The sequence below is a fragment of the Scyliorhinus canicula genome, chromosome 19 (genome assembly GCF_902713615.1).
Source record: "Scyliorhinus canicula chromosome 19, sScyCan1.1, whole genome shotgun sequence".
In the NCBI taxonomy this organism is placed as follows: domain Eukaryota; kingdom Metazoa; phylum Chordata; class Chondrichthyes; order Carcharhiniformes; family Scyliorhinidae; genus Scyliorhinus; species Scyliorhinus canicula.
In genome coordinates this window covers 59,486,421-59,503,323 of record NC_052164.1, presented here as the reverse complement: position 1 = coordinate 59,503,323, position 16,903 = coordinate 59,486,421, and the positions used below count along the sequence as shown (strand labels likewise).

Genomic DNA, 16,903 nt, shown 5'->3' with positions numbered 1-16,903 from the left:
CCTGGGACCGCCCAAAAGGACGCAATCCCTCACTTGCTTCACCCTTCACCAGCCAAAGAAGAGGAAGACCATCCAAGCCATCGATGGAAGGGCCAACACTGCCAGACTGCGGACACCAGATAAAGCCATATCTGTCTGGTACTTGCCAGTCACTTGAAAATTAATTAATTAATAGCTTATAAATCAACTTGCATGTGTGTATGATTAAGATAACTTTAACATTGTGTGCTAGCCAATAAATTATAATATTGTATGCAACAACTTGTGGTCATTTGTCCATCGTATACTGGTTAAAGACACATTGTGGTTTAGGCACAACAGAGCATGACTTTGTCTGTCACTTGGATCAGTCTATGGAACATTTGTCTCAATTCTGGCACAAGTGCCCAGATGTTAGAGGACATTGCTGGGTTGACAGGGCTGGACATCCCTTCATTGTATATGATGCTTGCATTGATGCTGGGCGGTCTGCGTGTTTGTATTTTAAATATTTTTTGCAGTAGTTTGATACAACTGAGTACATTGCTCGGCCAATGCTAGGAGTGTGGTTAGGGATCAGGAACATTGTTGTAGATCTGCTTTCCCTTCCTCTCATTACTCCCTTTCTTTTATTGTTCTTTTGTGCTATCGGTGTTGACTCTCACTCACCAACTACCCTGTTATATGGGAACCTTTATAACCAAGGGGGAGCTATCATAGTCAAGTCTAATCATTTCTCGCTGGCACCAATCGCAAAGGTGTCACTTGACAGTCACATAAAGGGCAAACTTTGTAAGGATGGCAAATCCTTCCTGAATGGACACATGGCAGTTTTATATACACCAGGATCATCAAATGCAGCAGAAATCAGGAATGACCTGGAGCCTCCTTCACAATCAGTGTGCTTTCACGGAATTAGTTACCGATTCAGCCATGTATAAATGGATTAACAATTGAATGGTCACCAGATCCATTCTGAATAAGAAATTCCCATCCTGAACTCACAAGAATAGTCCCAGAGTTTACATTGGGTGGGATTCTCCAGCTGCGCCCACCTGGCGACCGGAAATTCCTGACCGAGGTCAATGGACCTTTACATGGTCTGTGTCCCGCCCGTGGCGATCTTGCAGTTGGCGGGGCAGAAGAATCCAGCCCGTTCTGACTACTGCTGTTACCTTATCAGTAGTTTTCTATTTTGAAGGGCGAAGACATGAACAGCATTGAAAAATAATCAGTCACTGATCCACTGGGACATGCAGTTTTAGGTCAAGGCCACACACACTCATTGCTATTATTTTTCTGAGCAGAATCTAGTGCTGTAAAATCAGGGAACACATTATCAAACTATCTGCCACTGGTATACCAGAATCCCACAACATATAGCAAAGTCTCCTGAATTAATAACCCAGACCCATTTACTTACGGGAGGTGTAAGCCAAATAGCCGCTAGAAGACCAAAACAAGAGGTCATAACCTTCAAGTTAGAGTTACGTCGTTTGGAGGTGATATCACAAAGCATTTCTTCACAAAAAATGGTGTGGAATTCCGAAACCCTCCTTCAAAAAGCTGTTGAGGCAGGATATCAGTTGAACAGTTTCAGAACTGAGATTTTTAGATTGTTAGGTAAGGATACCAAGGATTATAGAAGCTAGGCAGTAAATAATAGTCAGATACTGATCAGCCATGATCTAACTGAATGGTGGTACAGGCTCAAGGTCTGGCGGCGTTCTGATGTTCCTGCCTCCTCACAGCAGAGAAGGTTAAAGGGAGATTTAATTGAGGTGTTCAAAATCCAGCAAGATTTTGATAAAGTGATGAAGGAGAAACTACTTGCAAAACTGTCAGTAACCAGAGGTCACAGAGTTGAGGTAATTTGAAAAAAAGAACCAGAAGCAAGTTGAGGAGTACCCTTTTCCCCCCCAGAGTTGTGGTGTCTTGGAATGTACTGGATGAAAGGGTGGTGAAAGCAGATTCATCACCAACTTTTAAAAGAGATTAGACAAACACACTTGAAAAGAAGATATCTGTGTGGCTTGAGGAAAGGAATGTGACCTCTTTTGAAGGGATGGAAGAAGCCTGATGAGTCGAATGGCCACTTTTTGAGCTATATTATTCTAGAATTCAATCGGCATTAAGAGTTACAGATCCAAGGTTGGTAAATGGGGTTAAGATATAAAGTATCCATGATCTAATTGAATGATGAACAGACTGGAGGGACCTACTCCTGTTGCTATGCATTCCAGAATGATAACTGTCAATAGCAACAGAATAATTTGTAATGAATATCTGTTTAGTGCTGCACTTTGTAAATCCTGTTGTGTATTACACCATAGGGTGCAGTTGCAGAGGACATACCTCCATCCATGTGAGAGCAGGCCCGCAATTGATCTTGTTATCTGCTATGAGAGTGAGTCGGGCCAGATAAGCCATCAGCATCTGGGTAACGGCCTGTATAAGAGAAACAATAATTGGTTGTTAGAACAGACACCCCTGAAGCAAGCACAGAATGGTAAACAGTTCCCAGATGCAAGGAAAACAGAGGTGGCTAATTCAATCTTCTTGTTCCAACTCGCAAAGAGAAAGATGGCTAATCCCTGGAAAGCAAAAACTTAACTAGAAATATTAAAATGGCCTCTCCCCTCTCAAACACTGGAGTTGGTGAAAGGAAACTTTCTGAAAGCTGTGCTGGCTGTCCAACATTTGAAGGGACTTCCACATTCATTGAAAATAGTACTAATTAGGACAGTCCCGTCATGCAAACTGGTGAAAGAAAGACTTAAAGGAGCTATTGAACAAAAGCAGAGAGTTTGGATCAGAACTGGGAGAAGAACTGAAGCTAAGAATTACAGGTACAGATTGGAACAAGGAATTAATTATGAGCATGGATGGGAGCTAGGGCGTCAATTACACACACGGATGAAATCTATGGCAGGATTATAGGCACAGGTCAGAGATAAGAGTTGGAACTACAGCAGAGTCAACTTGCCAGCCAATCAGTTCCTTTTCTCATGTCCTTTGCTTCCTTTGAAATTTGACATTCTTGCATTTCCTGATGAGTGCAAGAAAAAAGTTTTAACAGCATGTCCCTTTTTTCAGAAATATCCCAGATAGAGTTGTGTGGTTTATTACCATCCCAGACCACACCCCAATAGTGGTTATGATACTCGACTGAAACCCCAATGTTTTAGTTTATTTTAAGACTGTGCAGAAATAATGATTTGCTGCAAGAGAGATTGCATGAAAATTATAGGGCATTATTCAACTTTTTAGCTTCACACCCGAAAAAGAACAGCTCAGAATCACCCCGAACACAACATAAAATTTCCCATTAAACAAAAGAAACATGCAGCTCTTAATCCAGCAGAGCATGGAGTAATGCTTCAGTACAGAACAGATTCTGGCTCTGGTTATAACCCCTTCAGACTCCTGCTGAATACCTTCAAATAGCTGCTTCAACTGGATTGTGTTGTTTCAGCCTCTTCCTTGGCTTCAGACAAGATTGCTCAGCTTCTAAAATATTACTACTTTCTTCTTTTAACTCACCTGAGAAAGAAAACTGCCTTCACTTGTGGTCTCAAGAAAAACAAGGAGTGCCAGATCAGACTGCACTTCCAAAAGCCTTTCTCCAAAAACCCGGTCTCTCTAACAGTTTTCTCCAAAAGTGCCTCTCTCCACAGCTTCTCAAAACTCACTGCCTCTCTGGGCTCCACCCAGCAATTACCTTATCTACCCAAGCTCAAAATCAAGTTCACTCCACAGGCTGCACATTAACACCCCAGGGACATTCCCAGTCAAACCACAGTCCATTAGCCTAGACTGAAAAACACATTCCTTGTCAGTTTCACATGCTGGCTGCTAAAACACCCAGGCTCTACAGAACAGAATGTTTTTTAAACAAACACATTCTAATCTGAGAATTTCAACCCTTAATTGCTCACTACATTTATAATCCAATTTTCCTAACATCTTCCAATCGTCATAGATTAAAGAGAGGCAGTTGGAGTTAGGGAAGAATGGAGTTAGAGAGAACTGGGGTAGACAGAGGAATGAGGACAGGGGATCAGGGGCTGTGGGGAGAAGGCAGGAGAATGGGGATGATAAAAATATCAGCAACGATTGAATGGCGGAGCAGACTCGATGGGCAGAGTGGCCTAATCTTGCTCCTATGTCTTATGGGCCAAATATAGAGAGCTTGCCCAAAGTGAATGATGAGTGAGATCAGGGGTAGAGAGAGAGAGAGAGAGAGATCGGAAATAGAGAGAGAGAGCGAGAGAGATCGGGGATAGAGAGAGATCAGGAGTAGAGAGAGAGCGGGGTAGAGAGAGTGAGTGGGGGTATAGAGAGAGAGAGAGATTGGGGGTAGAGAGAGAGGGAGATATTGGGGGTAGAGATTAGGGGGTAGATTTCTGGCCACAGATGATTTTGATGTGTGAATGGAGCCATTCATGAGGACGCATTTCCAAAACAAAAGCATTTTTCTCCATAATTTTGCTTCAGCAAAGCTAGGTGTGCCCATTCCTGCGGAGTAACAGCAGGGCTGCTACAGTGTGTCTAGACTATAGGGGGAAAGGCATGCAAGAGTTCTCACTCCAAATCACTATACAACAAACTCCCCCACTTTTAAAAGTACGCCGAGAACACAATTGATTTTCACCATAAATCAGAGAATCACAGAAAAGTATTTTCTTCTTCTCTACTTAGGCACTTCTTCGGGGTTGACGATGACTTGCTTCCACACCGAAAAGGAGTTCCCAATGATTGAGAAGTCCATTACGAGGCCTACAGTATCTGTTACAGGTGTGGCAGACAGAAATTTGAGGAACGGTTGGCTGGGGTGCCCAAGTTGCCATGCGCTCTTTTTGCTGTTGATACTTTACTTCAGCTTGTTCTCGGCAACGACACTCCAAGGTGTTCAGCCCTTTCCGGGATGCATTGTCTCCACGTCGGGCAGTCTTGGGCCAGTGAGTCTCAGGTATGGGTGGGGGATGTTTCACTTTTTCCAAGGAGCCTTTGAGGGTCCTTTTGAAGTATTTCCTCTGCCCTCCTGGGGCTTGTGTGCCTTGTCAAGGCCCTAAGTAGAGCGCTTGTTTCAGGATTTCAGGAGCCTCGTGTCAGGCATGCAGACGATGTGGCACGTCCAATGGGGCTGATCGAATGTGGTGCCAGGTCTGAGGTTCTGGTCTTCAAACACACTTTTCCTCAGGCAACCAAAGGCTGCGCTGGAACACTGATGGCGGTATTGAACGTCATCATCGATGTCTGCCTTGTTACAGAATCATAGCATTCCAACAGCGGAGGAGAGCTGTGCGGTGAAAGAAGGTTGGTAGAGAAGGAGGATCTTTGCCTCACAGGTGTTTAGTGTAAGACTCATGTATTTGTGCACCTTGGTGAAGGTGCTGATGATAGTTTGGAACTTGGTCTCAGTGTGCATGGACACAAGCATCATCTGCATACTCTAGTTAAATGACAGAGGATGGGATGTCCTTGGATCTGGCCTGCAAGTATCGGAGGTTGATCAGATTCCCGTTTGTTCTGCAGTTTAGCTCAACTCTAGCGGGGAGCTTGTTGGGGGTGAGCTGCAACATTGCAGTAAGAATGATCGACAAGAGCATTGACACAATGACATAGCCTTGCTTGACCCCATTCCGAACTTGGATTGTGTCTGTGGTGGATCTGTTGGTCAGGCTAATGGCTTGCATGTCATCATGGAGCAGGCAGAGGATGGGGACAAACTCTTGGGGCAGCCAAAATAGAGAAGGATGCACAATAATCCTTTGTGTTTGACATTGTCAAAGGCCTTTGTGAGAAGACGGTCATGTAGAAGGGTTAGTGCTGTTCCTCACATTTATCTTGCTGTTGCTGTGCAATTAATATCATGTCCATTGAGCTGATTCCTTGCTCTCGAGATGAGCCGCTCTTTCAGGTTCAGAAAAGCCCTGTGCTTGCGACTTATCAGCTGGTCATTTACATCAAAACAGTCTTGGTCTTTCTTGGCCAAGTGACCAAGTACCTCTTCACAGTTGCTAATTATGGAGGTCTGAAGGGCAGACCAGGCATTCTGAGCACTCTGCATCAGTGGAAATCATCAGGCTGACAGTGAGGCACTGGCTGAATTGGGCTCTCTTATCAGTGTCTTTGAGTGCCTCAGCTTGCAGTATTGTTTCTGTTGCCGTCGCTGCTTTGGGGCTACATTGATGTTGATCATAGAACATAGAACAGTACAGCACAGAACAGGCCCTTCGGCCCTCGATGTTGTGCCGAGCAATGATCACCCTACTTAAACCCATGTAACCCGTATACCCGTAACCCAACAATCCCCCCCATTAACCTTACACTACGGGCAATTTAGTATGGCCAATCCACCTAACCCGCACATCTTTGGACTGTGGGAGGAAACCGGAGCACCCGGAGGAAACCCACGCACACACGGGGAGGACGTGCAGACTCCGCACAGACAGTGACCCAGCCGGGAATCGAACCTGGGACCCTGGAGCTGTGAAGCATTGATGCTAACCACCATGCTACCGTGAGGCCCCAATCAGAGCGGATGACACTGTGGTCCATCCAGGAGTCATCGGCACCTGTCATGGCATGGATGGTAGACACACCCTTGCAGTCCCTTGCTCAGGCGGTGATGTAGTCATTCAGGTGCCGGTGCTTGAAGCGAGGGTGTTACATGAGGCCTTGTTGTGCCTCTCTGATGGAACGAGGTGTTGGTGATGACAAGGCATTGTTCTATATATTTTTGTCAAGAACAGGATACCATTGATGTTGCATTTCCCTACCCCCGCTCTGCTGCTTACACCTCTCCAGAGGTCTGTGTCCTTTCCAATCCTGACACTGAAGGAGATCATTCAGCACACCATTTGCACGCCAGTTTATAAAGAGCTATTCAGTTTAATCTCATCTTCAAGATCTCTAGCTCTGTAGCTTTATGCACCTCAAGTGCATTTCCGAGTATTTTTTAAAAGTGATGTGGGTTTCTGCTTCAAATACCTTTCAAACAACGAGTTCCAGAGTCCCTCGACACTCTGGGTGAAAAAGATTTCTCCTCAACTCTCCTCTAATCCTGCTGCCAATTCATTTAAACCTCTGTCCTGGATAATAGTCTCTCTGCGAAGGGAAATAGATCCATCCTGTCCTCCCCGTTAAGGTCCCTCATAATTTCATACACCTTAATTAAATCTCCCACAAGCCTCCTCTCTTCCAAAACAAACAAGCCCAGCCTATTCATTCTTTCCTCAAAGCTAAAATTATCTGTTCTTGGCAATATTCTCATAAATCTTCACTGCAACCTCTCTGGTGTGATCACATCCTTCCTGCAATCAGTGGCCAAAACCATCGGTTGTACTCTATCTTTGGCCTAACAAGTGCTTCTGCAGTTCTAATCCAAACACTTATGTTCCAGAATTTTGCCGATAAGGAAAGAATTCTGTATGCAAACAAGGAAAGGGGGGTTCACTTTGAGGGACGCGAGGCTGCAAACAGTAAGAGGAGGAATAGGGCCGCCGATTTGAAAGGTCAAGCTCTGCAGGTTGCACTGGAAATCCAGGCCCAAGAGTGCCGGAGCGCATAGACGGGGGAGAATGAGGAGTTTGAAGTTTTTGAAAACCCTCCCCTGGACCGTGAGGTCCGCTATGCAGCACCCGGTGATTTGGATGGACTGCGAACCTGAGGCCAATTCAATTTTATGTTTAACTGGATGGATGGGGAGCGCGCAGCATCTTATCGTGTCGGGGTGGACGAACCTTTCCGTGCTCCCGGAGTCCAGCAGGCACCTCGTTTTGTGTCCGTTGAGCTGAACCGTTGTCGTAGTCTTGGCGAGCATGCGTGGTCGCGACTGGTCGAGTTTGATGGAAGCCAGTCGTGGTGAGAGTTCCAGATCATCCTCATTGGCAGAGTAATCGCTTGCAGGGCCTTCCGTGTTGGCCCAAGATGGCGGCGCCCAGGTCCCGCACGTGGAGCCGGGGCCCCAAAATGGTGGCGCCCATGGCCCGCACATGGCATCCGGGACCCAAGGTGGCGGCGCCCGTGGGAGCCTCGTGGCAGTTGTGGGCAGTGTCAGCGGGCCGGCTGGGAGCGAGGGTCGGGAGGACCGTGGGGCGATTGCGGGGGCCGGAGAGGTCGGTGCGTGGCATGGGGCCCTGGGGGGCCCTCCGTGGTCGCTGCGCGGAACAGCAGCGACCGACTTGGTCTGGCAGACCACCGCGTAGTGGCCCTTCTTCCCGCAGCTCTTACACAGAGCGGAGCGGGCCGGGCAGCGCGGGTGCTTTGAGAGGCCACAGAAATAGCAACGGGGCCCCGCTAGTTTGTCGGAGCGACCCGCGGCGCAGGCTTGGGGGGGGGGGGTTGGAGCGACCTGCGGCACAGGCTTGGGGGGGGGGGGGTTGGCGCGTGCCATGAAGTCCAGGGGGTTGCTGCGCGGCCGGGGGCGTATGCGCGTGCGTTCAGGTCAGCAACCTCCAGGGAGGTTGCAAGGGTCCGTACCTCAGCTAGGCTGAGGGCGTTCTTCTCTAGCAATTGTTGGCGGATAGAAGGTGACTGCATGCCAGCAACGTTAAGTGTCTCTGATTAGAAGTTCCATGTGCTCAGTCGCCGAAACTTGGATGCATGCGCACATTCTCCCTAGAGTTGAGAGGGCCTGGTAAAACTCGTCGAGGGACTCACCAGGGAACTGCTGTCTAGTCGTCAGGAGATGCCGTGCGTATACTTCGTTGACCGGCCAGAGAAAGTGTCCTTTGAGAATCTCCATGGCCGCATCAAAGTCGCCTTCGTCCTCGATCATTGCGTAGACCAATGTGCCCACGCATGAGTGGAGGATGTGGAGTTTCTGCTCCTTAGTGGGCTTGCCGGCTGCAGTCGTCAGGTAGCTATTGAAACACGCCTACCAGTGTTTAAAGATTGCTGACGCATTTGCAGCATGCGGGCTGGTGCGGAGGCAGTCAGGCTTGATGCGAAGCTCCATTCCAAAAATTCTAGCTGATTAAATTGATGTACCATCAATTCGACTCAAGACACATTTAGGATCCGAACTGTGGCTTTAATCAGCTAGTTGTTAGCCCGGTGGTCGACTACAGAGAATGTCCGACTGCCGAGAACTCTGGGTACTTATACCCCGCCTCAGAGGCGGGGCCTACTTGCCTCTCGACCAATTAGAGAGCAGTCACATGACTAGTCCCAACCAATCGGACGAGAGGCACATGACCAGCCAGAGCCAATGGGAAACCAGTGCTCTGCACCAATGGCAATGCTCATACCCATACCACCACATCCACACGGACAGTGACCCAGAGCCCGAATCAAACCTGGAACCTCAGCACCGTGGGGCTGCAGTGCTACCAACTGCGCCACAGTGCTGCCCTTCACTCCAAGGTTCTTTTACACTGCTCAGTACTCTCCCATTTATAGTAATTTCCTTGGCCGTTTGCCCTCCCCAGTGACCAGTTTGTCTAGATTGAATTCCACTTACCACTTGTCTGCTCATTTGATCTTTGCATTGCAGTCATCAGCTTTCTTCCATATAATCAACCACACAGCCAATTTTCCCATATCGGCCTCCCACCAGTCAACCAATTTTGGGTCCAACTTGCCTATTTCCTTTGGATTCTATAAGCTGTTACTTTTCTGGTCAGTCTGCCGTCTGGAATTTTGTCAAACGTTTTGCTAAAACCTTTGTGAAAGTGGAACAGTCCATGCAGCAAGATTCCAGATAAATAACGGTTCACTTGGATGAAGTACCAGAGAGTATCGAGGGCCCAAGTAACTGGATCCCAGCAAGAAAGGTGAACGTGGCAGGAGAAAATAATCTTTTTGTAGCATTTGGCTCCAAACACATAGAAGCTAGTCTATATATTCCAGGAATTAGAGAATTCTGACTCTGGCTTCTAGCTGCTCCACAACTGATTCCAAGCCTTGTGCATTTGTGAATTATGGGGCAGATTTGGTTATGGCAGCACTTTGATCCTACTCGATCGGTGATCCGCAGAAACTCAGACAACATGACACGTTGCTGTGAAAGTATAAGGATAGGCTCAAGGAAAAAGATGGAAGCAGGGACGAACAGAAACCTAAAAATAAAAGGAATGACACAAACTGCACGGCAGCAGCACTTCGTTCTCTGCCAAATCCCTGTTTGCACAGCCTCTTTTACAAGGTTGAGCAGTTCATCCTCTTGCCCTCCACTCTATCCGACGCTGTACGCCATAACTGTAGATTTGGATTGAGATTATTGGCATTGTTTATTGGAGCACTGAAGGTAAAATTTACTTCTTTATTTTTCTATTTTGTGTCTCATTTCCTCTCTTTGTTGCCGGCAAGTGATACTACCCAGGCACATTCACCTTTTAATTTCCCTCATTTATCTTGGGAAATACTACAGCCTTTCTTCAGCGCCAGCTGCTCAATGGTTGCAACTTTTAATCCCCAACAAAGATTAAATTACAGCGAAGACAGTCAATGCTACCCCAAGGTACTACTGCCACATAAACATTACTTCAGTCAACAGCATCACCAACCCTGGGGCAAAATGTGATCACACTTGTCTTTTAATCTTCTGCTTCAAAGAAATTTAATCCCATAAACAGGTAAGAAGGGTTTTCATTAACCCTCAGGTCGATGAAAAGACAGAAGCTTTAACCAAGAACAGGCAGAACTAATGTATCAATGAGAGCTAGACAAGAAGTGCGCTACCTCCAGTCCCTACACCAGCTAACCTCTCCTTCCTTTCTGTCTCACTCAGCATATTTTCCTCTTTCAAGGACGCAGGTATAATGCACAGTACTGTAACTTAACCTTCTGGTTTAGACCGAAGTACTATAACATTTGATTCCAATGATCTGATGAAGCCTGTGGAACTGCCCAAGAGGAAGTTTTCCAACAAACAGTTAGTTTTCTTACTTTCATAAAACCACGAGTACTTCACTGCGCTAAGCCACATCCCGATACCTCACAGCTCATCTTTGAATGTCAGATTAAACCAAGGTCAGTAGAACATGAACAATGTCATGACAGCATTCATTCATGAGTGGGAGTTCTCCTAGGATATCAAAGAATCAGTGCTCAGCCCCCCTCCCCAACCCACCCTTTTCTCATAACTCAGTACCCCCACCTGACCTTTTGGACACTAAGGAGAACTTTTAGCATGCCAATCCACCCAACCTGCACATCTTTCGGGATGGTGGTGGTGGAACCAGAGCACCCGGAGGAAACCCACACAGACTTGGGGAAGAAAGTACATACCCCATACACTCAGTCACCCAAGGTCACAATTGAACCCAGGTCTCTGGTGTTGTGAGGCAGCAGTGCTGGCCGCTGCCACCACACCGCCTAGTCTTGAGGTCCAGGAGAAAATTTCCTCCTCAAACAACACCACCAAGTAGAGATATCAACTGATACCTATCTCATTTGTTGTTTGGGAGATCTTGCTGTGTGTATATTAGTTGCCAGACATTGCCACATTGCAGTGATTACACTATAAAAGTTATTCTTTACATAGGAAGACAACTGAATCAACTGAGAGATACAACGAGGCACCACAAGTTCTTTCCTTTCCTTAACATTTAGGATCAGCCTCTGGCTCCAACCCTGGAAGGTATTTAATTGAGGGAGGGAAAATTATATTGCTATCAGACAGGAGCTGAGGAGCACAAAGTGGGAACAATTGTTCTTGGGGAAATACACAACAGTAATGTGAGGATTGTTTAAGGAGCACTTGCTGCGAGTGCTGAATTGTTTTGTCCCACTGAGACAAGGAAGGAATGGTAAGGTGAAGGTACCTTGGATGACAAGAGAAGTGGAGCTTCTAGTCAAGAGGAAGAAGGAAGCTTACATAAGGTTGAGGAAGCAAGGATCTGACTCGGCTCTAGATGGTTACAAGGTAGCCAGGAAGGAACTCAAAAATGGACTAAGGAGAACTAGAAGGGGCCATGAAAAAGCCCTGGTGGGAAGGATTAGAGAAAACCCCAAGGCGTTCTACACTTATGTGAGAAATAAGAGGATGATCAGAGTGAGAGTAGGGCCGATCAGGGATAGTGGAGGGAACTTGTGCCTAGAGTCTAAATGAACACTTTGCTTCAGTATTCACTGGAGAGAGGGACCTTGTTGCTCATGAGAACAGTGTGAACCAGGTTAATAGACTCGAACAGGTTGATATTGAGGAGGATGTGCTGGAAATTTTGAAAAGCATCAGGATAGTCCCCTGGGCCTGAAAAGGATATACCCAAGGTTACTACGGGAAGCGAGGGAGGAGCTTGCTGTGACATTGGCGATGATCTTTGCTTCCTCACTCTCCACTGGAGTAGTGCCGGATGATTGGAGGGAGGCGAGTGTTGTTCCCCTGTTCAAGAAAGGGAATAGGGAAATCCCTGGGAATTACAGACCCATCAGTCTTACGTCTGTGGTGAGCAAAATACTGGAAAGGATTCTGAGAGATAGGATTTATGATTATTTAGAAAAACATAGTTTGATTAAAGATAGTCAGCATGGCTTTGTGAGGGGCAGGTCATGCCTCAGAAGCCTCATTGAATTCTTTGAGGATGTGACGAGATGCATCGATGAAGGTCGGGCAGAGGATGTGGTGAATATGGATTTCAGTAAGGCATTTGATAAGGTTCCACATGGAAGGCTCATTCAGAAAGTTATGGAGCATGGGATGCAGGGAAATTTGGTTGTCTGGATACAGAATTGGCTGGCCGAAAGAAGACAGCGAGTGGTAATGGATGGAAAGTATTCTGCCTGGAGGTCAGTGGCCAGTGGGGTCCCGCAAGGATCTGTCTGGGATCTCTGCTTTGTGTGGTTTTCATAAATGACTTGGATGAGGAAGTGGAAGGGTGGGTTAGTCAGTTTGCCGATGACACGAAGGTTGGGGGAGTTGTAGATAGTGTCGAGGGTTGTTGCAGGTTACAGCAGGACATTGATTGGATACAGAGCTGGGCTGAGAAGTGGCAGATGGAGTTCAACCTTGATAAATGTGAAGTGATTCATTTTGGAAGGTCGAATTTGAATGCTGAACACAGGGTTAAAGGCAGGATTCTTGGAAGTGTGGAGGAACAGAGGGATCTTGGGATCCACATACATAGATCCCTCAAAGTTGCCACCCAGGTTGATAGGGTTGTTAAGAAGGTGTATGGTGTGTTGGCTTTCATTAGCAGGGGGATTGAGTTTAAGAGCCACGAGGTTTTGCTGCAGCTTTATAATACTCTAGTTAGACCACACTTGGAATATTGTGTCCAGTTCTGGTTGCCTCATTATAGGAAGGATGTGGATGCTTTGGAGAGGGTACAGAGGAGATTTACCAGGATGCTGCCTGCACTGGAGGCCATGTCTTATGAAGAAAGTTTGAGGGAGCTAGGGCTTTTCTCACTGGAGTGAAGAAGGCAGAGAGGTGACTTGATAGAGGTGTACAAGGTGATGAGGAGCATGGATAGAGTGGATAGCTAGAAACTTTTCCCCAGGGTGGAAATGCTGTCACAAGGAGACATAATTTTAAGGTGATTGGAGGAAGGTTTAGGGGAGATGTCAGAGTTAGGTTCTTTACACAGAGAGTGGTGGGTGTGTGGAATGCACTGCCAGCAGAGGTGGTGGAGTCAGAGTCATTAGGGACATTTAAGCGACTCTTAGACAGACACATGGACAGCAGTAAATTGAAGGGGTGTAGGTTAGGTTGATCTTAGATTAGGTTAAATGGTCGGCACAACATTGTGGGCTGAAGGGCCTGTACTGTGCTGTACTATGTTCTATGAACCAAGAGTCATTTCCTCTGATCTCAACATGGATATTGGAAGTCCAGCGTGATGAGTGAAAATATCAGGACCACAGTAAGGAACAAAGTGATATCAATGGTTGAGGAACACATACACAGAATGTGTAAAGAATGGTTTGAAATAAAGAGAGGTGAATGGTTAGTATACACATATTAAATTGACTGTACAATATTCAAAACAAAATGGGCGGGGACTGGAGGCAATAATTTGTAATGAGGAACCGGGATAACTGAAACAAGGTGACTCATATAAAGTAAGGTGTACGGCAAAATAGTATTACAAGATAGGTGGGAGGGTGGCACGCGAGCTGTATAGTGATTGAGGTAAAGAATAACAAGATATCACACTAATCTGCACACCAGTGAATAGTACAAGTGGAGAAAGAAATATGCAACCGAGTAAAGAACATTGAACAATAAACAAAGATGATTTCAACGACCCCCAAATAAATTAGTAAGAGGGGAGGCGAGATGGTAATGGACTTTTGCAGCGTTCAGAAAAATTTGCTTACCCTTGAAAGAGGGAAGACTCGACAGATATTTGACAGAGCTACTGTAATTCCTCCCTTAAAGTGTGGTTGTGTTACTGAAAGTAGTGACTTGAAGTGAAACGACTTTAAGTGGATCATGGGTCCCCATGATAATCAATGCTAAAGGCTGAGTTTGGTTCCTTTAGATAATTCTTGCCCAGAAAAAAACCATTGTACATGTTGAAATACGGTACCACACACGGGCACAGTACTGTGTACTTTTGCGTAGATAACTTGCAAAATAAACAAATGTATTGAATATAACAGAAATACTACATAAATTCAAATCAGATACGTCACCAAACAAGCAGGGTGGAACAGCTTGTGCATCTCCACTCACGGCAATCCTCAAACTCGCCTCAATTTTTTGCTTCTTTTTCCAGTTCTGTCTTGCACTCTCTCCTTTCCTGCTTCTGCACTTCTCTTGCTCCTTTCCCGCTGTGTCTCTCTCCGACCTCAATGCCTCTCTTTTGCTGCCATCTCTCGTTCATGCGCTCTTTCCTTTCCCACTCATGCTCTCTCCTCTTTACCTGTTCGTGCTCGGTCTCTCATTTCCCGCTCATGCTCAACGCTATCATTTCTCACTCACATTCAACTCTCTCTCGTTTCACGCTCATGCTCAACTCTCTCTTCCTTCTGACTCACGCTCAAATCTCTAATTTCTCGCTCACGTGCGCTAACCCTCCTTTCCTGCCTGCACCCTCCTTCTCTCTTTCCCGCTCGCACTCTCTCTCTCTCTCTCCATCCCGCTCTCACAAGTGCTCTTTCTCTCTCCATTCCCGCTCCATCAGTTTTTCTCTCGCCTTTCCCGTTCCATCCGTTCCTCTCTACCTTGTTTTCCACTTAGCCTGTCTCTCTCTCTCTCTCCGAACTCTCTGCTTCTCCTTTGCTGCCATTTCCCAGCCATTTCCCCTCTCGTCTTTCCCACTAGTGCTGCTTCTCTCTCTTCTTTCCTGCCCGTGTGCTCTCTCTTTCTCTCCTTTTCCGCTTGCGTGCTCGCTCTTTCTCTAATTTCCTGCTTGGGTTCTCTCTCTCCTACTTGCTCATGCTCTCTCTTTCTCTCTCCGGGTTTCCTCCCACTGTCCAAAGATATGCAGGTTTGGTGGATTGGTCACGCTATTTTGCCCCGTAGTGTGCAAAATGTTAGGTGGGATTGCTGGGTTACGGGGATAAGGTTTAGGTGTGGGCTTGGGTAGGATGCTCTTTCGGGGCCGGTGTACACTCGATGGGCCAAGTGGCTTCCTTCTGCACTATAAATTCCAAGATTCCCCGTTTGCATTCCCTCTCCCTCCTTTCCCGCTCGCGATCGCTCTCTCTCCTTTCCCACTTCTTTCCAGCTCACTGTTTCGCTATCTCGTTTCCTGCTCGCTGTTTCTGTCTTTTTTTCCCGCTCGCTGTTTTACTCTTTCCATGCCTGCTCGCTTTTCTCTCTCACCTCTCTCACTCGCTGTTTCCCTCTCGCCTTTCCCGCTGGCTGTTTCCCTCTTGCCTTATGGATCGCTCTGTTTCCCTCTTGCCCCGTTTCCCTCTCGCCTTTCCCGCTCACGGTTTCTCTCCTTTCCAGCTCGCTCTGTTTCTCTCTCTCCTTTCCCGCTCGCTCCGTTTTTCTCTCTCTCCTTTCCAGCTCGCTCTGTTTCTCCCTCGCCTTTCTTGCTTGCTCGCTCCATTTTTCTCTCTCTCCTTTCCTGCTTGCTATGTTTCTCCCTCTCCATTTCTCTCTCTCCTTTCCCGCTCGCTCCGTTTCACTCCTTTCCCGCTCGCTCTGTTTCTCTCTCTCCTTTCCCGCTATCTCCATTTCTCTCTCCTTTTCTGCTTGCTGTTTCTCTCTCCCCTTTCCCACTTGCTCTGTTTCACTTTCTCCTTTCCTGATCGCTGTTTCTCTCTCTCTCTTTTCCCGCTCAGTCCGTTTCTCTCTCTCCTTTCCACTCGCTCCGTTTCTCTCTCTCCTTTCCGCTCCCTCCGTTTCTCTCTCTCCTTTCCGCTCGCTCCATTTCTCTCCCTCCTTTCCCGCTCGCTCCATTTCTCTTTCACCTTTCTCTCTTGTTCTGTATCTCTCTCTCTCTTCTTTCCCATTTGCTCTGTGTCTCTCCGATTTTATCGCTCGCTCTGTTTCTGTCTTGCCTTTCCCATCATCTCTCCCTCTTCTCCTTTTGAGGGATTGAGTGAGATGGTGGTGAAGCAGTGCAAGGTGTCATTAGTATAGCTGTGGAAACTGATACTGCATTTTCAGATGAGGAGCAACAGGAAGATAAAAAATAGGAGGGGGTCGAGGATTGAACCCTGAGGGACACCAGTTATAACATTATGTGAATGGTGATTCTTTGGCTTTGAGTAAAATGTTATGAATGAAGATAGGCAAATACATACCCATCCAGCTGGACAATATTGGAGAGGTGTTGGAGGAGGATGGTGGTCAACTGTTTCAAAGGCGTCAGAGACGTCGAGAAGGACAAGGAGGGATAGTTGCCTTTGTCACAGTCACATCGGTCATCATTTGTCACTTTAGTGAGAGTTGTTTTAGTATCATGACTGAAGAAACAACCTGTTTGGAAAGATTCCTCTGGAGCCCCCGAAAAGTTCAGCAAAAATTTGGACAAAGAACAAAGAAAAGTACAGCACAGGAACAGGCCTTTCA

General features: G+C 46.6%; 1 protein-coding gene across 9 annotated transcripts in view; it reads right to left on the bottom strand.

Moving 5' to 3' along the window:
• LOC119954104 (rho GTPase-activating protein 32-like) overlaps positions 1–16,903 on the bottom strand; it is a 726,718-nt gene that overhangs the window by 166,660 nt on the left and 543,155 nt on the right. For all 9 annotated transcript variants that reach the window (XM_038778987.1, XM_038778995.1, XM_038778990.1 and 6 more), the window contains one exon: positions 2,335–2,427. In XM_038778987.1, coding sequence (XP_038634915.1) covers positions 2,335–2,427 — 93 coding nt within the window. The remainder of the gene's footprint in view (positions 1–2,334; positions 2,428–16,903) is intronic.